The sequence below is a fragment of the Topomyia yanbarensis genome, chromosome 3 (assembly GCF_030247195.1).
Source record: "Topomyia yanbarensis strain Yona2022 chromosome 3, ASM3024719v1, whole genome shotgun sequence".
NCBI classification, from domain to species: Eukaryota; Metazoa; Arthropoda; class Insecta; order Diptera; family Culicidae; genus Topomyia; species Topomyia yanbarensis.
The window spans coordinates 127,582,329-127,608,381 of NC_080672.1; the positions used below are offsets into that span (position 1 = coordinate 127,582,329).

Consider the following 26,053-nt stretch of genomic DNA (forward strand, 5'->3'; position numbering starts at 1 on the left):
TCTATTCCCTTAAATTCTGTAAGCCAAAAATATCTGCCGGAAAACACTTCTGCCATTTCTCAGACTCAATAACATTTTTTTAATCTCATTTACAAGCATGTTCTAGGTTCCTTCCTTATTTACGCCCACTATTTCACGTGTGATAATGATACGTGAAGTGGGGGGAGGGTAGGGGTGAAACTTTGAATCGGCAGAGTCATTGCTGAAATTTCTACTTCTCACTGAACATCCTGGAGCATATGGATAAACTTAGGTGTTAAAAATAGCTTATAAATATATCTTTTGACTCTTTCAGGTATGATGAGCTGACATCCAATCCCAGAATAAGGTCCGAGAATATCAAAGAACTATGAAGTCTATATGACTTAAAAATGTTCAATGAAGGCATCATTCATATGTGAAGGACTGAACATCCGCTATATTTTTATAGACCCAGACATGAATTCTACCATAATGCTGTGGGAAATAACATCTACAACATTTAGGATTTACACCTAAAAACTTATGTGTTGTTTTTGCTTGAGGCATAAACTAACTCAGTTCTGGAAATCGGGAAGGGTTTTAACCTGAAGTATATTTCAGGTTCGCTAATATCATCTCTCTTTACGAGTGCCTAACTCAATGCCATCAAAAACGTTTGTTTGAAGTAACTTTCCTGGTTTAGTTCCTAGATTCTCGAACAACAACGTCATTAGAAACAAAGCAGAGTCTTCAAGGAATCTATAAACATGCATTTATTTTTAATTCGGAAATAATGAAGAATTGATTTTTTTTATAATATCAAAGGTTTTACGTCGTATGTCTACAGTAAAATTGCTGTAATCAAAAAAACTTTAGAAGGACATCACCTGATTTGAGGTTATGGTATATTATTCTATTCCGGATAGTGAATGTTTCTTGATAAATAATGTATGAAATCAACTACAAAATAATGAAGCGATTTGCAGGTCAAATCAATACTACAGATGAATTTTGTTCAAATGAAAAACAAGCCAAATAAATATTTGAACCTTCATTTGTGACCCCGAAATCTCATCGCGGAGTATTTTTTCGGGTTTATCGATATTCTAATGACAATTTTCACACCTTTAATTTTCTTGGTTCAAAGGAATTTTTACTAATATTCAAGCAAAACATCATTTTGAATTGTTATTAGAAGGATGTTCATTTCGCCCCGGGTAGCCCTATTGCCCTGTCCTACCCTACTTGAATTCATCCCGAATTTCTTTTGTCTAAACTTATTATTTTTGAAAAATCACACTATTTAATTGCTTAAACTTGAAACAAACATAATATGTGAGTGTGGTAGTAGTTAGAAAAGCGATAAGAAAGCGTTCATTATTCATTCTTTCGAAATTCCACACTTAAGGTGGCATAGGAGCATTCTTTTCCTAATAAAAATCTTTTTGTCGAATATATTGAAATATTAACATTTTAGGAATACATTTTTAAAGCCGCCCAACCTATATCTCCTTCCTGAAACTGCAAAAATAAATAATTTTGATTCAAATTCTTGTAAACACTTTAATAGTGTGTTTTTTTTAAACCGCCTCAAGAACCGCTGAGTAACTGTTTTGGTTTGAAAGCTTATTAATTAATCTAATCTTTGCTCACCGTTTTTCAAAAATTTAAATTTTATTTATTTATTTATGCATTTTATCTATTTTTTGCATTTGGAAATTTAAATGAGCCGGAAGGGTGGTAAAAAGGTTTTCGTATGCAATTGAAAATTGTTATTCAAGATTAAAATGTGAATTGCCAAATGCAAACCCCAATCCATTTTTTCTTCCCGTTTTCGAGAAAAACAATTGACAGTGTTTCAGAAAACAGATTAAAAAACTCCTATACCACCTTAATCAACCTATGGTACTGTGATAAGAAATGAAAAACGACACGTTTTCTTACTGCACCCTACAAGCAGAAATGCAATGCTTTTATTGAGATTTTTCATTAGTCATAACTGATACTTGACTTAACTTAACCAAATTTCTACTGGTAACTTCCGAACCTAATTCAGATCTTCGGATCTTTTTCTGTTAGCTTAACTATCTTAACCGATTCCTCCCACAGTTTCTTAGCTTTCTCCATATCGCAGATTCCCGCCGACAACCCAGCTTCCTTACAGTCTCTATAATACTTTCCGCTGATGCCTTCCACTTCCGGTGAGCAAGCCAAATGAAGACTAGTTTGGGCACCCTCGGCGTTAGTTTTGAAGAACGCTTTGACGATTCCCATCGGAATGGTAAGTGGGAATGGTACGTTACGCCAGATGCCGGAATCGATCATGCCCGGATGCAAACAGTTGGCAGTGACATTGGTTCCCTCCAGACGGCGGCTAAGCTCGCGGGTGAACATAATGTTAGCCGATTTAGATACGTAGTAAAGATAACCGGGCAGACTGTTGACCGGGTTGAGATTATTCAAATCGACCGAAGCGAATCGATACAGCTCGGAAGCTACGACAACGATCCGACTTGGTGCCGACCGCTTCAACAGGTCGATCAACAGGTGCGTCAGCAGGAAAGGTCCATAGTGGTTTGTGGCCATGGTGAACTCAATACCGTCCACGCTCTTGGTTTTCTTGAAGGTCTCCGCAAAGCCGGCATTATGAATCAGGACGTCCAGTTTGGATTCCGTTTTGAGCACTTCGGCAGCGAACTCGCGAACCGATGCTTGTGAGCTCAGGTCAAGCTGCTTGACAAAAACAGCCTCATTGCCGCTGTCTTGCACGATCTCGTCTGTGGAGAAAAGGGGGGATAGATGGATTTTCGCAGAATCACAATAGTAGGAGTTAGTTTCGTTTGGTAATCAACCACTCCCTGGTCATTACATTGACCCGTGCATTGCAAAAGTGCTGTACAAATATCCGTGTGTTTGATTGAGACTTCTTCATTTCATCATGCGTTGTATTTGATGATTATATTTCCCTCACCAAGAATTGATTCAGTGTAGATGATTTCAAATTTGAGTTCATTTGGTTAGCAGATCAGTGGCATTAGGGAACATTCATAAATTACGTAAAACTTTTAGGGGGGAGGGGGAGGCGGTCCGAGGAATTGTGACATATTGTTACATATGGGGGAGGGGGAGTAAGCTAGAACGTTACGTAACATGCTTTTACTGAAGAAAAAAAATTTTTCATGGAATTTGTTACGTAATAGGGGAGGGGGGATAGAAAAATTTGTGACAATTTGTTACATGGAGAGGGGAGGGGTCAATTTTGGGCAATTTTTGCGTTACGTAATTTATGAATGGCCTCTTACAGATTTTCAGTGAATGCGAAAATACTCATTCACCTGTTCTACTTCTTAAAACCAGTTTAACTCGATGGTTTTCTTATTGATGGCTTCATTATTTTCAAACAATATCTACACAACAGTAGGTATAAGAACTTTTTGAAATATATATGCATGTCAAAATTTTTTAATTAAGTATATCGAGAATCAAATTTGTGACACATGTTTGCAACTATACATTGTACAACAAATATGCAAAACCTGAAACCATTTACTATGTACATATAGTTTCTATCTACTATAAGAATCCTTCACCAAAACTGGTTGCTATACATACCCCGAGCTTTCTTGGCCGTTTCCATGTTCCGACAGGCCATTATTATGCGAGCACCTCGTTTCGCTAAATCCCGGGCAGTTTCCTTGCCAATGCCCGAATTGGCTCCAGTGATAATAACCGTTTTACCTTCCATGTTGCGCTGTGGATAGACAACAGAAATAACATAATGAACAAACATAAAAACCATAACTGGGTCTTAGCAAGCTATCTCCACAAAATAAAACTTACACTGGATGTGATTTTTCCACACGTGAGATACAAGTAGTATTTGAACAAGGAAATGAATATCGCGATTGCAGTTACTACGTACGCTACTATGCTGACAGGACTGTCCCAATCGATCAGTGACATTGCTTAGGGTGCGAAGTGTGGATCTGAAAAAACACGAAAAAGGATTAAATATTAAAATGTACAACAAACTGATACCAAAATTTAAAAGAGTTCCAACGAAAAATGAATATGGCTCAGTCAGTTCACTCGCAACATAAGCTTAGATAATGCGGCTCATTCAACATCAGATTTACAATGCAATTTTTAATCCGTGTGCAAAAATTGTTACAATGTGAGATTTTTCATCCTTTTGAAGTTCATGAAATCGCATATTATGCAATTAATTCGTAAACCATTTGATGCATGGAAAAAAAATAATGAAACTTACATTTACATAGGCTCTAGAGGAAAAACTTTGATTTCTTTTGTTTATCAACTTATGTGCTCCGAAATTGATGAAAAAAATGTGAATTGCCTCGTTTCGAATAACAGGTTCACGGTACCAGCGAGATAGAAATGTCGGAAGAAGCCATTAAATTTATTTTTGTCTCTTTATTTAATTATTTATTTACTTATTAATTCATTAATTTATTTAATTATTTGCTTAAATATTTACATATTTATTAATTTTTAATTCTTCATGTAATAATTTACATATTTATTTATTTTTTTCGTTTTTTATACCGATTGAAGCATAAAATGGTTTACGAGAAGATATCGTGGTCAAATGTTGCAAACAAAATTCTGTAATATTTGTCAAAAATACGTTCAGCAAATTGACATAGTAACTAGCAGAAGAATTTAATTGCTCTATAGAAGAGCTAGGCACTTTTTATCGCAAATTGACCAATTTAAAAAAAAAAACAAAAGTGCGCTATAATTTTTTGGATAACGTTAAAAAAGTCTAATCCTCATAGCCCAACAGACACCTGTCACCCTCAAGAATATCGTTAGTTTAGAAAAGAAATCAATTTTTTGCAGAATTGTCTTTATTTTGGCGTTGCAGCTTAACTTTGGTCGTGAATTTAGTTAGCCACGCCACTGTGCGGCGTCACGACTGAAACTGGCTATACAAGAATGGCGATAAATAGAAATATCTCTAACCCTATATGGTGAGCTGCGTATAAGGCAATTGGTTCACCAACTACGCTGTGCCCGCCTCAGCTTAAGTTTATTCTTCTAAAAGCTTTGGAATGGATAATTGAGACGGTGCCGGTGGTTAAATGGTAAGCGTGACCGCCACTCATTCCATTTGGCCTGTGTTCAATTCCAGCCGAGGTCGTTGAGATTTTTCTGAAGTGAAAAAATCTGTGGTCACGTCTTTCTTCGGAAGGGAAGTAAAGCTGTTGGTCCCCGGTCTATGAGTTTGGTGGATTGATATCTAGTTCAGATAGTGAAGTCACCTCTCTGGCGTCGGTAAAGAAGAAGTGATCCAACTTCCATACTCTTACTAACAAAAAATATCCTCTTCCTGTGATACTTGTGGAGTGCGCAGTAGTATATACGGCCTCTAGCAAAAGCAAGTATCGGACTAACCATTCCTTCCCTTTCCTTCCGCGATCTACGTTCGGGCCTGGCCGGCACCGGTATTGATCTATAAACTTTAGGATTACCAGGAGTTGAGCATTGAAAGATGTTTCGCTACTCCCAAACATAATTATCTACTTATTCTCTGTGCAACTTCAGCTAGTCGAGATCGATATCGGAGTAACAGCCAGGGGTGGTGCACAAGCTTAAACTCAAGCTCAAAAGCTTTGGAACGGATAATTGATCATCGCAACAGGAACGTCAGCTTAGTTGAATATCCACTACACACTGTTTACAACATTGTAATGGCCTTTTCGCTCAAGAAATCTACCGTGGGTGTGTCTTTCTAGTCTATTCTGGAAGCGACGCGCGGTCATGAAGTAACTATGCATACGTATCTCGGGTTGAATAAACGCAATGCTTAACAACCGCATTCTTTGCTCGTTACTGAAGTAGAGAGAAGGAAGTGGAGTTTTTGCGGCTTCACTTTGAGTGGTTTTATGTTACCTTTACTATGTAACCTGATTGGGTATCCACTGTTTAAACACATGCCACTCAAAGATGACAAACCGTTGCTGGATGAATATAGGCGGACCGAGTAGTAGTAAACTGCACTGGATCCGACTGGATAAACTTTATTTCGCATTTCTAAAGGGCGCGGAGACTGGAACATACCTTGGTTCCCTTGGAAAAATTCTTAGGTAAGCAATGGAGGATGGATTCCACATCGATTGCGTGGTGCTTAGTATTGACAAAGCGTACAATAGCGTTTGACATAATTTCATAAATATTGGATAATATATCCAACGATACTTCAAAAATCGTAGCTTCTTGGTCGATATCGGTAGCAGTACACCTGTAGTCTGCAAAACATCTGACAGTATAGGGTCAAACTTCAGGCGACCGTAAATGATATTTGCAAGTGTACCGCTTTCTGTAGGCTTCCGAACATCGGTAAGAAAGCGCTTAATTTCCCAGCACCCCAACATAATCACCAGCTCGCTCTCCACAAAGCTCCAATCCATTTTTTTCTTCTTTTAAATGTTTATTTGACACGGCTCAATGCGTGGATCTTTAATGTTTTTATAATAAGTAAATATAAAAAATACTAAGAATGTCTGTCTGCCAGATCTTGTTGAAGCAGTATTTGCTGCTGCGTATGAAATCCGACAATACCGTTCCTTTCTGTGATTTTAACATAAAAAACCAAAAAATCACGTCACTCCTTCATTCAGGCATCTACAATTACAACGATCGCCTCACCAACGTCTGCTGGGTCTCCGGATAATGCGAGATACCTGAATCCGAAAACGCGGACAGTCTCCCCAAACTTAGGCGCTCCTCGTATTCATACCTCACTAGAGAGTATAGAGTATTGAAACCTCCAAAACTATGAACCTACCCTATTATTAAGTTTCAAATTGAATTTGAATTTGCTATAAATCATACCCATACCCCTTGACGCCATAATCTCAATCCTTTGACATTACCCTGAGTTTGACAATTCCACGGATCATGTAGTGAATGTGTATCGCCAGTTTGAATAACCCTGAACCGGGTGACATCAAACACCGATCTGAAGGAAGTCCCCCAGTGTTTCATCGCACATAAGTTGGACTAATCCGCCATTGGGCCGCGCCGAGCGACATTCGTGAGCGAAGCGGTGACATTTGCCCTGATCCGAACAATATTCTTGTTGGTGGTCGAAAGCTAGTCGATAATAGCAACATTGTTACGGTTTCACCTCCCGCGCCGTTGCTCTGGATGTATCTATCCCGCTTTCATCCTAGCGTTAGCAAAGAGACTGGAAAAAATGTCTAAAGAAGGACTAAATTGTAACGAGGAGATAAAGGTTATTCCGCTTTTTAAAAAAGGCATAGACGTCAGTACTTTGAACTTCATATCCTTCAAAGTTGGAGTTCACCCAAAGCACCGTGATGCAGCTCTTAACCCTGACACATGGTCGCAAGGCATACTGTTCAGGGAATTTGAAGATAGCCGTACCCAGAACATTTGGAGCCCGCCGACTGATTTTCCACCGCATGTACTTCTCTAATGCAACCCGGCCCATCAATGGTTCGGCAGAGGATTCCGCCCTTGTGAAGGAGTATCGATGCCGATCGCATACTGGGATGCAACGCAGTTGGTACTATGGAAGCCCTCGATCCCCCCGCTACAGTCGAGCCCTTGCCGCCAGCGTTCAGCAGTCGTCCCGGTCCTGTATGTGTGGGTGGAGAAAGGGTCTTCCAAGCCGCCTTTCTTGGCAAGTATTATACAAATTGTAACGATACAACGGTTGAACCGATTCACGCTTCTAGCTCATCGTACGACTCTCGCCGTAAGCTGCTACCACCCCGTTCCTGCTCTCCGCATTCCGCCATCGGGTTTCAAGTTTCAACGCATACTGGGACGCACCGCAGTTGGCACTATGGAAGCCCTCGATCCCCCGCCACAGTCGAGCACTTGCAGCCAGCGATCATCAGTCGTCCCGGTCCTGTGTGTGGGATGGGTCTTCCAACCTGCCGCAAATGGCAAGTATACATCTGTTCCGAACACTTCAAGCGCTGGTGCATTCTTCGCTTCCAGTTTTTTGCCTTTTGCTCCGACATCTTGTTATCGTCGTGTTTTGTGGCGCGACGCAGTTGATTCGGGATGCCTCGAATCCTTCACCACAGTCGACCAAGCGACCGTGAACCGTTCCGATACTGTTCGTGGAATTGACGAAAGGATCTTCCTACACGGCAACATGGCTTCACTCTCTGCTGTACCTAATCCGTCCTCCAACAACATCGAGGCTTACTAGCAGAATGTTGGTGGCTTAAATTCATCAACGGACAGCTAAATGCTCGCGACCACGGGTTGCTGTTATGACGTCATCGCCTTAACCGAGACGTGGATCGACAACCGTACTCTGTCTCGCCAGGTGTTTGGTTCAACATTTGATGTCTTCCGCTGTGATCGCAATGCCTTCAACAGCCACAAGACATCAGGTGGTGGTGTACTCATCGCCGTTCGCCGTGGTATAAAAGCCCGAGTGATCAACAATGACCAGTGGGCGAGCTGCGAGCAAGTGTGGATATCAGTGAAACTTGCCGATAGCAATCTGTTCCTGTGTGTTGTGCATTTTCCACCTGATAGAATTCGTGATTTCAGCCTGATCGATGTACATCTTTCCTCCGTTTCTTTTATCGCCTCGATCGCCGCCCCGTCTGATGATATTGTTATACTGGGCGACTTCAACTTACCTGGCTTGTCGTGGTTTTCTACGATTGGATATCGAAAAATCTGCGCTTATTAACAATGCCAGTTGTATTTTGAACAACTACAGCAGTGCAACTCTTCGGCAAATTAATAATGTCACCAACGAGAATGGACGCACATTGGACCTCTGCTTTGTAAGTGCCCGGGACTACGCTCCGTACTGCTGCACTGCACCGACTCCTTTAGTCAAGCAGGTGCGTCATCATCCCCCACTACATCCTGTATTCGCTGGTAACCTCTCCCTGGCAATCAACCGTCCTTAGACGTTTAAAATCTGCCAAACGAGCTGCATTAAAAAAATTCTCGAAGCTTAAGACACTTGCATTACGAAATCACTACTTTTAACTCAACCACGAATACAAACAGCAAAGCAGACGCGCCTTTTTTAGACACCAGCGAACGTCGCTCGTCAACTGAAATCCAAGCCCAAGTCGTTCTGGAAGTATGTTAACGAGCAGCGAAAAGAATCCGGTTTACCATCTTGTATGTCGTTTAATGGAGTTTTAGGCACCGACACTAAAGAAACTGTTCTCCGACAAATTTTCAAGCGCTTTTTCCAACCAGCGCCTGCCACCACAACAAGTCGCAGCCGCCGCCAATTTAACTCCTTCTCTAGGACGAACCATCAACCGAATTTGTGTCGATAATGCTGTCATTCTTGCAGCAAATGCCCAACTGAAAGCATCTTGTTCCCCGGGTACAGATGGTGTTCCCTCAATTTTTGTCAAAAAGTGCATCAGCGGGCTTCTTGAACCACTTCGGCGAGTCTTCGAGCTATCACTCACTACTGGTACATTTCCTTCCTGCTGGAAAGCAGCGCACATGTTTCCAGTGCATAAAAAAGGAAACAAATCGAACATTGACAATTATCGGGGAATCTCGTGTTTAAGTGCAGTAACAAAACTGCTCGAGCTGGTTGTGTTAGATCCTATTTTCTTTCACTGCAAACACTACATTGCAGATGACCAACACGGTTTCATGCCTAAACGACCGACAACGACAAACCTGCTCTCGTTCACAACATATGTATTGGATGGATTCGCTGACGGATTGCAAACCGATGCTATTTACATGGATCTATCTGCGGCCTTCGACAAAATCAACCATGATATCGCAATAGCGAAGCTGGACAAACTCGGCATTCATGGACAACTTCTGCGCTGGTTTCGGTCCTACCTCGATGGAAGGCAACTCCAAATCAGCATTAAGGACTGTCTATTTGCACCATTCTTCGCTACATCCGGCATACCACAAGGAAGCCATCTCGGTCCAGTAATATTCCTCCTCTACTTTAATGACGTCAATTTCACATTACAAGGACCCCGCCTTTCTGTCGCCGAAGACATGAAAATTTTTCAACAAATACGGGCTTAAAACCGATGCCGAGCTTCTTCAGAGGGAACTGCACAGCTTTAGTACGTGGTGTGATCTAAACAGAATAGTTTTAAACCAGAGCAAATGCTCAATCGTTACGTTCACGCGGAAACGCCAACCGACTCAGTTTAACTACCATTTCTTCGGCTCGAGTATTCCAAGACACTCTCATATCAAAGATTTCGGAGTCATCATGGATTCGGCACTAACATTCAAACCACATACTTCATACATCGTGGCTAAGGCATCACGACAGCTTGGGTTCATCTTCCGAATAGCGAAAAACTTCAGGGACGTAGGGTAACCAACCTAATTTGGACCCCTACATATTTTGGACCCTTTTAATGTATTTGCCTCCTACACTGCCAAGTTTCTCTGCATTTGTTTGGTTTGATGCAGCACTTACATTCCTTGGGTAGTCTATTAAGTTTCAATATCATTAGTTCATCTCTAATTGTTTAAAATTTAACAGAATCCACAGTTTTCAGAAATATTACCGAAAACGTTTCATGTTTCAACGATAGCCAAGAGGAACCGGTGGAAATGATACATTTTCAAATTGGATTTAAATGTACAATTATAATATTTTTTATCGATTTAATTAGTTTGCCTGATTTGGTATTATGCATGTTACGTGTTTGAAAAGGTTTCTTCGTAATGTTTTATTTAAAAAATCTTAAATAAATGGTGTCCACAATATGTCTTAAAAAATTGATATCAACTTATTTTGGACACCCCTGGATTTTATTTCTTGACAGCTATTTGTTCATCGAGTTAGAATAATCAAAAAGTGAAAAATTTCGTAACGGTAGGTCGCCTGCTCTTTTTGGTCAAATTATTTAAAAATGTTCATACCAATGGATGTCGAAAATCAAACGATTGAGGAACATTTCATTGAAGACCATAATATGACCAAAGAGGAGATTTCTGAAATCCATGTGGAATAACATTTGTAGTTGGAATTTGTTGAATTCGACAAGCTATATGTTGACAAGTCTAAGAGACATATCACAGCTAAATAATGATAATAAGAGTGTGCTTGATGAATTCCTAGAATTGCCTGAAACATTCACACGAACAGGAACATCACGATTCAAGCGACGTAGTCCTGCTGTTTTAACATTGCGCCGAACAGTTGAATACCACAAGGCGAAAACTGAAGAAAAACGGAAAGTAAAGGAAGAGAAACAAAGTAAAACGGAGCTTAGAAAGAATAACAAGAAACCACCTCGTAAATAAAAGAATTAAAACTTAATATTTAGTACAAGAAGATACCTGACGATCTTTGAACACTTGAGGATGTTACTCCATAATACTGCTACAGATAAATTGTTACACGAAATATATTATTGTTAACTCTATTGCATAACATTTAATGCTACTTTGTTAAATCTGCAGTAATCTAATTGTACCGAAAGTTTTTTCTATTTCTCACAATGATAGAACTAAAAAAATACTTCATGCAGTCAGCCTTCCATATAAAGATTCATGTACCATTTTTGATTGGCAGTCACTGATTTGCTTATGTTCTTCTTTCATGCATTAAATATACTGCAAAGAGAACGAGTCAGTAGGTCAGTTAAGTAGAAAAAACTTCACTGTTTCCAAAATATATACAATCACATTCAGTGTGTCCAAAATATGCTTGGAACACTGTCCAAATTAGTGTGGAATGGTCCGAAATGTGAAAAATTCATGCTGTGAAGAAATGCCATTTTCGAGTTTATGTCAATGTATAAAACATCCATTAACAGTTTTCTTTCAAGAACAGTAATTTTGGAGCAGACTCGTGCATGTATGTCATTAAAAAACATAGGCAAGCAAATATTTTTTGACGTTCACGTTATTTCACTTCCTCTAGCGGTCCAAAATTGGTTGGTTACCCTATATTGTCTTAAATCGCTTTACTGTGCGTTGGTCCGCTCAACGTTAGAATATTGCTCGGATGTTTGGAATCCGTACTACCAGAACGGGATTTACAGAATCGAGGCTGTTCAACGCAGGTTCATACGCTTCGCCCTTCGGCATCTCCCATGGCGAAACAGATTTCAGCTGCCGAGCTATGAAAACCGTTGCCAGCTAATACACCTCGATACACTCAGCATTCGGAGGGACTGCTCTCGAGCCCTGTACGTCTCGGACTTACTCTCTGCCAGAGTGGATTGCCCTACAATCCTCGGACGTCTGGATCTTCAAGCCCGCGTTCGAGCGCTACGTAATAACTCTCTTCTGCGTGTTCCGTTCAGGAGAACCAACTATGGTTGCCAGAGCGCTGTTACCGGACTCCAGCGAATTTTTAACAGTGTGGCGACGGCCTTTGACTTCAACCGGACGCGGAATGCGATAAAAGCGAAAATGTTGGAAATTTTAAAATGTAATTAGTTTAAGAAACCACCATTGGGGCCAAGGGGCCTGTTGGTGAAGGTAATAAACATAAACATAAACATCTAGAGGGATCTATCAATCGCATAGACAACCGTAAGTGTGTGTTGCTTTATTCCTATCTACCCTATCCAATCAATATTAAAAGTTTACTCCCTGAATTAAAATTAAATAAAAGGCCGTTTATAATTGTGCATGTTAAATTTAATTTATGAATTTTAATACCAGAACCCCTTGCACTAGCGATTTTCGGTTGGCTTTGGCACAAATAGGGAAGTCAGTCCGCGCAATTCCTCCGGAGCAAATGGCCCAAGCCGGGTCACAGTATACCCAACGACACGACCTGAAACTTAGTGGAACAATCTCTAGCAAAAGTGTCCGGTAAAATTACCGCCAGTTATCAGTAAATTGAGTCAACCCCCCCCCCCCGCCGGTAAAAGCTGAAAAAGAATTTTTCACACAACACGGTATTGATTTTCGCAACCAAGGTTTGTTTTGTTTTACACGTACCGTCCGTTACCGGCAAAGAAAAATTCTGGGTTACTTTTTTTGTGTTCAACGCTCCGGACGTCATACGCCAGTATCGTATATTTGGGCACCCGGAAAAGCCCAGACGGAGCGGCTAAAACTGGCGAATTATTCGGTTTTGTTTGTTTCAAACGCAACGAAGAATCTGTTCCTAGCACAGATCAAAATGAAAAGTTGGTATACATGCACATCGAGAAAAAGTGGAGAGGAGCTTTAGATCAGTCTCACAGCTCCGTCCAAACAAGGGAAAATTTATACAATGAAAAGGAACAACGGATACTCACGAGGCTCATGACTAGGCACACCTGAACTTCACATGCCCCCACTCTGTGCCGTCTCGACGTTCCGTGTAACACATGGTCTATCGGGTGAGCGCATCTTAGGTGGTAATATATCTACATAAGGGACTTATTGGTTAACGACTCCGTGAGGGACGAAGTTCTGCTGCTGTTTTTTAAAGAAACCAAACTTCTTCGAAGCCATGTAGCCTCCACTTTCCTGTTGATTTTCATAACTATTGGGATTCTAAACAACTTGCCCAATTTTGCCCAGTTTGCGGACAAAAAGTTATACGATGAGGATGACATAGCAAAAATCCAAAAATGACATGTAATCCAAAATAGCGGTGGCAACCCAAAAAATCAAACAAAAATTCTTCAATTATGTTTATCTTTCCTCATTATTATTATTTAGAGTATTATTTAGTCACAGTTTTATTTTTTTTCTTGTTTTTTTACACATTACTAAATAGGGGAAATTATGACAAGTTTAGAGCCAGAGTACTCAGGTGAGAGAAAGGATTTGAAATATTTAGATCGTAAGATTTAAAGTTGCAGAATTGTTAAGTTAATACCTTACGGACTAATCTTTTGTCTTTGCTTTTGACTCAAAGTATTTAGTAATTTACCGTATTTACACCAAACGTCTCCAACCCATTTGATGAGCAATTATGCACGACGTAATTGGATACTTATTTGATGGTATCTATGACCATCAAAAACAAATAATTCAACCCGACGGGTGGGAATGTATGTCTAGGGAAAAAATATCAAAATAGCCAATCAAAGCACTGTTCAAGTTCGTTAAATTTCAAGGACAAACGATTGTAAAACGTTGCGAATGTATTCATCGTTCCGAAACACAACTATTATCAAAAATGTAAAGCCGTCATATAACATTCCGCAGGGGATCTTGGCTTGTTATGTGAATCGATTTCTCGACCGCTCCATAGGGTATGGGACACTGGCACTGTGAACTTTCTTAACAAATACATGGGGCTTTATGTGAAATTTTAAACCAACATGTTCTTATTTGATTCGAGAGAGTTTTCTACATTCTTCGCTCAGTATATTTGAGACTGCCATATGCCTATTAGAGGAACAAACAAATCTATCCCACCTATTTGGGTACAATCTCAACAAACTGGTATCCTAATATCAAGTTATCTCATTCCATGATGTCTATAGTGGAAAATGTTTAGCCTCGAAACAAAAACCGCACATGTGGTTCGAGTCTGTGACAAATTTTCGACTCGAAAGGTGTTGTTCGGGCCCGAATCACTGCAAGCATTGTGATATAATGGTTTGATAGGTTTTACAATCTGCCGAATATGTTTCAGCTTAAACCGGTTTTGTCTTGGAAATTGGGATGGCGCAAAGCAACATTTGATTTAATGTGGACTATCGACCGAACCTGAATAGTGCTATCATAATCATAACCAGTTTGATCTAATCGTTCCGAAAGAAGTGGTCTTTCTACCCAAAACTAAAAGAATTCAGTTGAGAATGTCTGTTATTCTGAATAAACTTCTACTTCAGTAGGCGTAGTATATACTCTAAATTATGCGCTACATTGTGCGACTAATGTGACTAGGATTATTTATTTCACGTGATTCGATGAAATTGTGCAATTCTACGTATGTTTATCGAATTCGGTCAATCCATCAATGCGTATTGCTACTTCTTATACCGACTTATGTAAAAATGGCAGCGTTTAATGACGGAAAAATCTCACAACTCAATAATAGCGAAAGTCTATTTGGTTTTGCCTACAACGCAATATCCCTGCCCTTCCTTTGCAATACATTGGGACGTTCAATATTGCAATTTGTTTAAGGGTTTCAGCAAGAAAAAAAATACTTTTTGCGATTTTTTGCAAATTTGGGTGAAGCGAATTAATCATTAAATTTGTGTGTATTATAATGCATCACTTCAGTAACATTCTGTGATTTTTTCATGCTAAAATATCAACGAGCAACTCGGTGACGAAGCTTTTTATAGAACATCTCTGAAAAAACACGATTTGCGGTGTTAACTGCCATTCAACAACTACCCAACCGATTTTTTTTTTCAAATTTTGCATGAACATTGTATGTAAAAAATACCTAACCCCTACGTTGAGTTTTTGTGAAAATTTTTCAATTAAGGGTGCTTTTTAATTGCTAACTTTCACGAAAAATTTACTATGGCTTGAAAAGTTAGACATGTTTAGTGTTCGATAAGTTCGTTTTATAAGTAGATACAGGCTCTATCGAAATTTAAAGGAAGTTTCTCAATCAAAATGTCCTAAAATTTGATTTTTTCTTTGCATTTTTTGAAAGGTATAAACACAGAGAAAAAACATCCCAACTATACGTCAAATCTATTCCGGAACCGGTTCGATATCCTGAATGGATTCAGTACGGAATCTTTCTCAAAGAAAACAACCGATGCCGACTCTATCGGTTGATGCATTTGAGCTGGAATTCATACTGGAAGTCTGAACCGGTTCCGGACTAGTTTGACTGGGTAGAGGAATAACCACTGTCAATTCAGTCAAAATCAGCCACAAAAAACATGACGACAGTAGCGCACCTGGTTTGGATATCCCAACTACCTTCGAATCCGTTAGAGATTTTACACAAGTTGAATGCTGAAGATGGACGTTTGTTCTCTGTGGTATAAATGTCCACTATATTGTGTTACACGGATTTTTCGATCCGCCCTTCAAAACAGTTTCTACAATCCACTATTCGAAACGGTGTCCTGGTTGCCATGGGACGTTCTCGGCTCGTGACGCGCGCCTCAGGTAACGTATTTCTTCTAACGTGTTTCATGGCTTGATCTGTAAAGGGCGCCACTGCTGTCGCGGCTGAACTGCGTCTGCTTGTAGTGTATCTGAATTGTTAGTATATCGGTGCTTTCCAAGCAAGTCACATTTCACGTCACCATATTGGAATCGCCATTTTTATTTTCATGATTTTGATACACATTAACTCAAATTCGTGTTTAGAAAACACAAATCTTTTTTTTCGATTTTGGCTGAAATATCACTCATTTTTCAAGTGGGGGTCCGCCATATTGAATCGGCCAAAAAATGTCAAAAAACTTACCTCAGTTTCGTAATCAGCGATGCCCAAAACGAACCATTCCATGTAATTGTTAAAAAATATTCACATTCCACCACGAATAATTCATCGAAAGTGTTCTCAAAACTTTAAACGCGTTTATCTCAAAACATGATTTTTCAAATCTGCGTACAATTTCATTCGAGAACGGTTCAATTTAAAGACTTCATCTTTTGACCTCTCGAAAGAAAATCTTTTTCATAGGAGGAATGACCTATAAAATCTACAAATTCTTTGTATTCACTATTTTCAGTGCAGCCTTAATAAAGGTAAAAAATCGATTTCAAAGTTCAAGATTGCACCATTACGCCAAGTTTTAAATTTTTACCCTTTTCTATGTCATTACTCCACTAAATTTAGTTTACTTTAGAGCCTTATTATTAGTTTTGTGTTTCGGATCGCTCCTGAGGCTGCAGGCTGTACACAGCTTTAGAATTCCACGCGTACCTAACCTTAGACATATGGGTGCCATCTTATTTTTTCATCTTGAAAAAAATTGTAAATGAAGCCTTTCGAATCCTAGAACGGTTTCCTACTTTATTTTTTCATTGGCACACAAAAAAAACCCAAACTTTATTTGCTTTTTGGTCATTTGAATGAGAACCTCCCCTTAATTTAACGTAAAAAAACGTTTTTAATCCACTTAACAGTGTGATGAGACATTTCTTATAACTCTTATCACACTTTTCGGATATTATATCGTTTGAGAACATTTAGAACTTGATGCTTCGCGATGTTTTTGATAACACATACTACATGGGATAGTGGCAGGACTCATAGAATCGCTCAAATCAGCATAGGACAACATCAGTGCTAGAAATCTCAAACCAAATCAATGGGAAAGCGAAAAAATGGCCAATAAAATAGACATACCAACGAATTATTGTTAATGCTCTGTTAATAAAATATCTAAATTGTGGTGGGAAAACTGAATTTTCCTAAAGGGGTTATATATTGTACTGAGCAAAAAAAATGATTTGAAGTTTATACTTTACTCAAATTTCCAACGCGACTGAGAACTAAGAAATCAACGCTTTTTCTTGAAAAGGGCGATACTAGCAGTGATACCATTCAAAGAAAATCAACAGTGAATATTTCCAGAATTGGCTTTATTTCTTATTTAAGAGCTATTGTGTTTTTTTACATCCTAGATTGCATGATTCAGTGATCGAAACCCAAAACTTCATAAAGTATTTGAAATTATTAAATTATTTTTTTTTGCTATTGAAATTGACAAAATGATAGTATCGCCCCTTTGGCGATTGTTGACTGTTTCGGTCCCACCTATCAGCATTGAATTTTTTTTTATTTTGATTATAGAGGTTTTAACCTTAAGGTCATTCGCCTCTTCGGGTTAGAAAAATCTCTTATGAAAAATTTCTAACCCTATGTGCGGGGTCGGGAATCGAACCCAGGTGCGCTGCGTACAAAGCAATCGATTTACCAACTACGCCACACCCACCCCCTATCAGCATTGAAGTATCGCCCTTACGTTTTTTTTACAATAACTACCGTTCTACACCACCGATTTCGTCCGTGTTTTTTTCAATAGCGATCATTGTTACTATTTACAGCTGGTATCAGCTTGATAATCCTAAAAAAAATACGAAAATAACAGTTTCGCCTCTAAACTGCTAGCAAAAAAAGTATCGCCCTGCTTGTTTGCATGGAACGTGGAGGGCGAAACTTTAAATAAACAAACAAAAATACAATTTCGCCTGTTGTATTTTTTGCTGTAGTTTAAGAAAGCAATATTGTAGAATCAAAATTTTTAGGTTAATTTGTTGCGTTTCAAAGCCCTCATTCGCATGTATGAAAAAGCCCTATGTTTACATTTGTAAGTATCGCCCTTTTCACAAAAAAGCGTTGAAATGAAATCGCAGCTCCTGATATCACGCTATCTCTGAAGTGCATGCGTGCATAGTTCCAAATTTTACTTCGACATCGACTTTTTCTAAAGGTGACTTCTCAGTAGTATCCTTGATTTTAATTATTATCGCTAATCCTAATGCCAAAGAACAAATAAAAACCTCTCGAAAACGAACCGTTTGGGAAAATCATCATCATTACTGGAATTTTCATTTTCACGAAACCTTCAGTCACTTGCGTTAATGCACTGGGTGCACAGTGCTCTGAAAATCTAGCGAAATCGTCTTAGGGCACCAGCGGGTCTAATTCAGAGCTATCTGCGCGGCGAGTTAAATCTGTAAAGAATACTAAAATTTAATTTCTATTCCATAATTTTCAGTTCAGCAATTCGAGAGATCGTGCTCACCGCAAGCCATGAAAAATAGACTACGTTGTGAAGCGATGATCACTATTTATTAAAAAATCACGGTTAAATAAAAAATTAAACTATTAAAAAATTTCAAATAGTTTTATAATTTTCACAAACTTATTAGGAAAAATTGTTTAATAAGCTTTCATAATATTGTGTAAGAAAAAAATTTCAGTATTTTCTCTATCTGCAACAGATAAACCCTTAAGTATACCAATTAATTGGTATACGAATTGGAATAGGTACGCCAAATTTTGGAAGAAGTCTATAAAATAACCCCTTGAAAACTACCTAAAAATTGTTGTAGTTCGATGCAATAAAAATATCTCCAAAAAAGAAATGAACCTATTAATGTGAAACACAGCGAATAATACATGCAATAAAGACCCATTTTTATCAGGCTCATGGTGTATTTTAGGCTGACAAAATGGGGACATTGACTAAATCGGGCAATTTTTTTCTTTATAATAAACTGAAGCTGTTAAAATATTCTTCCCGTCCCTTGATGTAGTCTGATAACTATTTATGATTATGATGAATTTGCATATTTCCATCTTCATGATAAGGAAAACATGCTCAAGAAAGGATTTACTCGAATTCAGTCTTGTTCGTATGCTAGAGCCCATCAAACATATGTTCATATTTGGCTGATAAAATCGGGGTTTCAATGTATTATAATAGATATTCAGCATTCGAAAAAGTTTCTTGTGAACGAGTGTAGAACGACTTTGTTTCTACTTACTTGAAATCAGCGGCGTAACCAGAAATTCGGTTTGGTGAAAATCGATCATACTGTCCAAACGGTATAATTCCGAAACCGTAATTTTTGAAGTTTTAAAATTATGCAGAATTAATTTTTCAGAAAATAGTAACAGAGTTCGTGTCTTTAGCGAATTTGTTGAGACTTTATTGTAGTTATAAATATTAACCTGAGAAAATTCACCATAAATACTTCTTGGACGATATACCGTCAAAATTATTTTATCAAATGATGCGCTGTTTTTAACGTTTGTAAAACTCATCGAAGATACTAAACCTCCGAAATTGGCGGTTTCAAAATGATACTATCTTGACCTTAAATTACTGTTTTTAAACATTTGACCTATACATATAATAGGTCATACAACAAAAATCAAATGCTCATCAAAATCGATCAGAACCTGCTAGAGTCGAATGGAAATCGTCATTTTTCATAAATTTTTCTTTATATTCGGAAAGTGTTATCCTCGTTATTAATCATATTACGTTTTCGTCTCAACTCGACGCATTCCCAAAATAAAAACCTGTTTTAATCCACCTAGTGGTGCAATTGTGCTTCTCTCATTTGTCCAGAATACGATTCCATGGCTGGTTGTGTTCAATACAATGGTGGAAATGAATATTACATGTTCAGTACGATTTGCACATACATACAACGGATCGACAGCCACGATCTTGAGATACTATGTGATACTGAAACATCGCTTGAAACCAGCGGCGGATCAAGGAGAAAGATCCGGGAGATCCGGGTCCTGCCGAAAATTTTCAACTTGTTAAGAAATTTTAAACTAGTTTTAATTTTAAAGTAGCCTCACTGCATACCCCCCTCGGGCTGGTATAATTGACGATTTTTAGAGTGATTGCATAACCTTTCTATATGAGAAAGGCAAAAATATACCAAAGTCCAAAGAAGTCAATTTTTGTCAAACATCTCAATGTTTCATGCATTTTAAAGTCATTTGGCATCAAAAATACAAATTTAATTTTGAAAATTTTTCATTTCAGTTTATATGGGAATTTGCTGTGTGATTGCACTCTTCAACTCGTAAATCCGGAACCGGAAGTCCAATCAATAAAAAGTTCAATTGCAGCCGATGGGAAGGTTGTACCTTTCATTTGAGACTAACTTTGTGCAAATCGGTCCAGCCATCTCTGAGAAACAGAGGTCACATTTTTTTCCACATACACACATACACACACAGACATTTCACGATCTCGACGAACTCAGTCGATTGGCATATGACACTCAGCCCACCGGGTCGGGATTAGATTGACGAATTTTAGAGTGAATGAGAAAGGCAAAAACATTTTTAGCAAATGTTGAAAGTTATGCATTTTTTGGTGCGCAGTTCTATGTTTCATAGACATTAAATATATTTTAACTTCGCTTCCTATTAAATAAAGACCCTTATTACAGTACATTTCTACAAAAACGAGCTCAATTTGAAAATAAATCTGAGAATTATGATTGATTACAGAACTCTGGAATTTTCTATTGGAATGTTTTCAGGCAGGAATTTGATATAGATGCTATTAGACAACTGTGAAATCAAGACCAATAGATCAGTTACATATCAGGACCCCATTCCGACAATTTATCAAAAGTCCTCGTGATGTTTACAACAACAGGTTATCAATCTACGGATCAGATAATTGTTATTGTAATATTGAATTAAATCAGTCTGCATCAATAAATTTTCAAACTCAATCCAATATTTTTTTTGGGTGTGGTGGGGGGGGGGGTGGTTTGTATGGTGTCAAACCCCAAAACCTTCCCTTGGCTACGCCGTTGCTTGGAGTTATTTACTTCGCTTTCATTTTCCGATATATTTCAGATCGATCCGATGGTTATAAGTTAGAAAAATTGCAGTCAGAAGGTTCGTACAAATGAACATTTTTGTACTGATAAGTAATCAATTTCCTTCCAGACAACTTGGAAGTGTTCGGTGATTATTTCTAGCTGTTGTACATAGTAAAATGAAATGCAAAATTCGTTTTATCGAAATAATGTTTAGCTTATTTCAATGGATTATTACTATATTGAACAATAAATAGGCGACAAAGAGTAATCAACAAACAACAAGCCATAACTTTTAAAGTATTCAAAATAGATATTTGAAGTCTTCAGTAAAGTTATTCGCAAAAGTAAGAGCTACAAATTTGCTGAAGACATCATTTCGATATAATCACTTCCAAGAAAATTTGTGAAAATATCTCACTCATAGGGGGATTAATCAGCAAAAGCATAATACCAAAAGAAAGGGCATATTGCCTCCATTAAATTCTCCGAAGATACTATTGACCTAAAATAAGCCGTTTTGGCGTTAATAATAGATTACATGTTTTTGGTCATATTTCTGGCAATGGGAAATGATGAAAGACTCGGTCCTCCGGGCCTCGGAAAAAGTCTTGAAAGTTTGAGTGAATTCTATACATTTCTTTTATAAGAAACTAGCTAATACCCATCGCGCGTTGCTGCGACACTCTGCGAAATAGGAGGAAAACACAATTTGTTCCAAAGCGCCATCTGCCGAGCATATAATCTCCAACTAATAGTACACAAACACGCCCCATGACAAATACCTACTGTGTATAAACTTTTACAGCAATCGGTTAAGCCGTTTGGGAGTCCATAAATCATATACATACAAACATTGACTTTTATATATAGATAGATAGATAGATAGATAGATAGATAGATAGATAGATAGATAGATGTAAAAATATAGTGTGATTTTTTTATTTCGATTATAGAGGTTTTAACCTTAAGGTCATTCGCCTCTTCGGGTTAGAAAAATATCTAATGAAAAATTTATACCCCAGTGGGGTCGGGACTGGAACCCAGGTGCGCTGCATACAAGGCAATCAATTTACCGACTACGCCCACCCCTCATTATGTAATATTCTATACCTCTTAAAAAATAATTAATCATTACAATTTATATATCAGGCATTGTTGGTTCATAAGCACAGATACTCCTCCGAAAAAAACTTCACCTGCCACCAAAACCAACGAATTTTATGGACTTAGCCAATCTATCCTCTGACCTCGCAAAAAGCAGAAGTAAAAAATCGCTACGCTATAGGCACCAGCGAAGCAAGCCAGCGCACAGAGGAGCAACTCGGGTCAAATCCTGGCCAAAATTATTTGTTTCTGCTATTCCTTTTATTATGCCTTAAAATGGACAAAAATAGACAATAACTAGTTTTTGGAACAATTTGGCATCTATCCACCTACCAGTGCAAAGGTCAATTTTCTATATCCTTTCGAATACTAGTAATTTCGAAGTGATCTTTGTGAATACATTTGTTTTTCCAGTTGCACAAACTGTTGATCAGTGATAAATGGAGCAGAAAAGGGACACCTGTGCATATTTTAATAGAGATACATTTTGAAAAACATAGTATTTGACCCTACAGCATTTTGGTGTATCTCAAATTAGTAAATTTCAATATTTTCAAATCGCTTGGAATTTGTGAATCGGACAAGTCCGGAAGAGTTAGAGTTTTTTGGATAGCTGGAATCTGGTTTTGTTATACTGCTTCAGCATCTCGCCGTATAATGTAACTTTTTTATCATACAAGTTTGGAATAAAATGTTCAAAAAACGTATTTTTAAAGGTGGTGCAATGCACAGCAACACTGCTATTTTCAGTTGGTTTTAGCCTAAAGTTATATAAACGGCTATGTTCAACCACGTTTGTAATAATATTGTCTTACTTGATACAGTCATCATCACTAGAAAGCGATATTGCTGGATATATAATTAAAATGATTAAAAAACCCCTGAAATATCACCATTTTACTTACATGCAAAAAATCTTTAACAATTTTTGACATACATCTAATTTTGCCAGGTTATTCAGAAAGTTTTTAGGTATGCAAAAAAATGTAACAAAAAAGAAAATCGAAAAAGAAATATTTTGGTTATTGGCCAGGAATTTGTTCTAGGTACTCCTCTGTGCAGCGCTTTGTTCTATATCCAATGTACAAACAGTACGGCTGCGCTGTGAAATGAGTCTGCCAAAGGAAACAAAAGTGCCCCTTCTATGGGATAACACAATCTCAATCGACTTTAATAAAACTCGTGTTAGACCCACAGTTCAGGAGGTGGAACAACTAGTTAAAGTTAAAATGGAGCTTAATTTGGCGTAAGTTACGTACATTCAACTACATCACGTTAAAAAATGCGTTTTGATTACATTTAGAAGTGCATGTGCTAAGCAGACAACTCCATTGCAAAGAACTACATGCCACACGAGGTTGAATTTAAAAACATCAGTATTGAGATATATGTCAAATCAATTATCACATAAAGAGCTCATGTTACAAAGAAATAAAATATCGATTTGAATCAATTCTGTTTTTACACATTTTTTCTAAAGTATGAATATTAATTATTTATCAATCACTTTTCTCTAACATTTTAATGGTAAAATTTATTTTCATGGTGAAATTCATTTTACGTTTGTTTAACGTTACTAAAAGAGTTAATGATCACACACACTCATTTGCTTTTGTTTATTTGCTGCAATTCTCTAAATTAAAAGGATTTATTTATATAAGTTCCTTTCGAACATTGATCCCTTTCGACCTTTGTCCCCTTCGAACTTTTGTCATTTTCTCCATTTTGTCCTTTCGACCTTCTGTCCTTCGACCTTTTGCCCCTTTCGACATTTGGTCCTTTTTACTTTTTGTCTTTCGGCTATTTTTCTTTCAACCATTTGTCTTTTAACCATTGTTTTTTCGACCTTTTGTTCTAAAACCTGTCTCTGGATTGTGTACCAAATATAATAACCTGAGGAAGCGCTGTTACAAAGCCGAAGCAACAAGCTCCTGGTTTCAGTATTCTTAGACACGTACGTGTACCTGAATCTGTAATGAAAAACAGTATTAGAACTGATTTTCCGACAGCTTTCAATGTTTGGTTTTTGAAAACTTTACTCCCTATAGTAAAAATAATTTGTAATCAGTGAACTGATAAATGGGCCCTCCGGGGGGGTGGGGGTGGGTCGATCGTATCTTTAAATGGCTACATCATCAAACGAGATGACAAATTTAAACCCTGTATTACAATGAAATTGCTAAAGTAATACCCCTTTAATTTTAAAATAACCTCGAAAGTATTAATTTTCTTGTCTTGCACAGTTTTGTAAAGATACCGTTGTTCATTCAATAGGAATCTGTGAACGACTTTCTAGAAATTCACATCAATACAAATAATGCAACTTTATAAAATGCATGTCCCACTTGGTTGTTTTTAAGCCCTTCACTGCCGTTATAAGCATATTTGTCCCATGTTCTATGGGATTTCCTATATACATGGGACAATTATGCGTATAACGGCAGTTCAAATATTGAAATGTTTCATAAAACATAGACATATCAGTAGTAGACAGTTGAAGATTTTGGTCGAATCCACATACTAATTATTGTACAGCACTATAGATAGTCTAAAAAGGCCGTAGGTTTTAAAACTATCCAAATTGATTTTGTGAAATTTTGTGAAATTTTGATATGGCTTTACTTAGGACTTTTCAAATATAGAAAAATGTGCCTTATCTGAACCATACATTGCAGATTGATTGATAGGAAGGCAAGATATTTTTTGCGACATGCAAAATTCAGTTTAGTAATGCATTTTTTAAAACCAACTTTTTCAGTGGCTACCGCGATATTTAAAAAAAGCAAGAAAGTCAACAAAAATATATAAAAAGTCAACAAATCTAATACGGAAATACCGAATAGTCAAAAACAAAAAAAACGTGACAAAAAACCACTGTCATTTGAGGCAACCACCTTAACTATCGACACAACGAATGACGTCCTTTAAATTCCATGTAATTCCATCAATGTGTGAACTATGAATAAAACTTATGCTTGCTTAACTGACCATATCGGCAAATGAGAAGGCTTCGCTAAACGACCGAATCAACAAAACATGCAATCAAACCCATCTTTTCGATTAGGTTTTACACCTGCAAACAGACTACTCAATTTGGATGTGAAATATATTCGTCGGAAATTGCGTGCAATTATTGGCTAGGTACAGTACAGTAGCTTGCTTTATTTTTCAACCGGCTATTGAACGAAACCTGAAGTGGCTCATTAGGGCCGACTGTTTGGGCAGCAAAAAGCAGCCTTGACCGCAGGCGGACACCACAGATGACCGCCGCACCTATGATGACCAACTGAACTGAATGGGTTCTCAGCAGAGTCACCCCTTGAAAGAGACTGAGAAGTTTAATTGTTTCGACCGGTTGTGAAGAGTACACTTACTCAGTTTTATTTCTGAATAAACAAACGACCATTGACGTCCGTTTATTATCCGATTTCATCCTAATGTTCTTGCACGTGTAGATGTTCTTGATTCAATCAATTCGAAATTACGTTATGTATAGGGAAGAGGGGATATAAAGCGAAACGTGTTTTTGTACACGATTTCTTTCATGCGACCCGGACATATACGAGCATCAAAAATGACTTAGTTTTACGTTGATTTTAATTTTGCATGACGTTGAATTTTGTAAATCACGTAAATTTACTCCACATTTAGCGTGAATGGCAGTAAGTGTAATTTTATGTCATTGCGCATATATATGTTCCATTTAAAATTAAACGGAACACGATTATATTTCGTCATTTCATACTTGTATTTCTGCACGTCAGGAGACGTGATTTTACACGATTTTCTAGGTGTGTAGTAGAGTGACAGG

At 37.8% G+C, this 26,053-nt stretch overlaps 1 protein-coding gene across 4 annotated transcripts in view; it reads right to left on the bottom strand.

Annotated features, from left to right (window-relative positions):
* LOC131689111 (retinol dehydrogenase 14-like) overlaps nt 1-26,053 on the bottom strand; it is an 86,022-nt gene that overhangs the window by 26,485 nt on the left and 33,484 nt on the right. For 3 of the 4 annotated variants that reach the window (XM_058973946.1, XM_058973944.1, XM_058973947.1), the window contains exons 2-3: nt 3,802-3,947; nt 3,574-3,712 (exon numbers count right to left, since the gene is read on the bottom strand). In XM_058973946.1, the coding sequence (XP_058829929.1) occupies nt 3,574-3,712; nt 3,802-3,924 (262 nt within the window). In that variant the 5' untranslated portion in view covers nt 3,925-3,947. Of the gene's footprint in view, nt 1-1,896; nt 2,739-3,573; nt 3,713-3,801; nt 3,948-26,053 lie in introns of those variants that run through there. The other variant, XM_058973948.1, reaches the window with a different exon arrangement.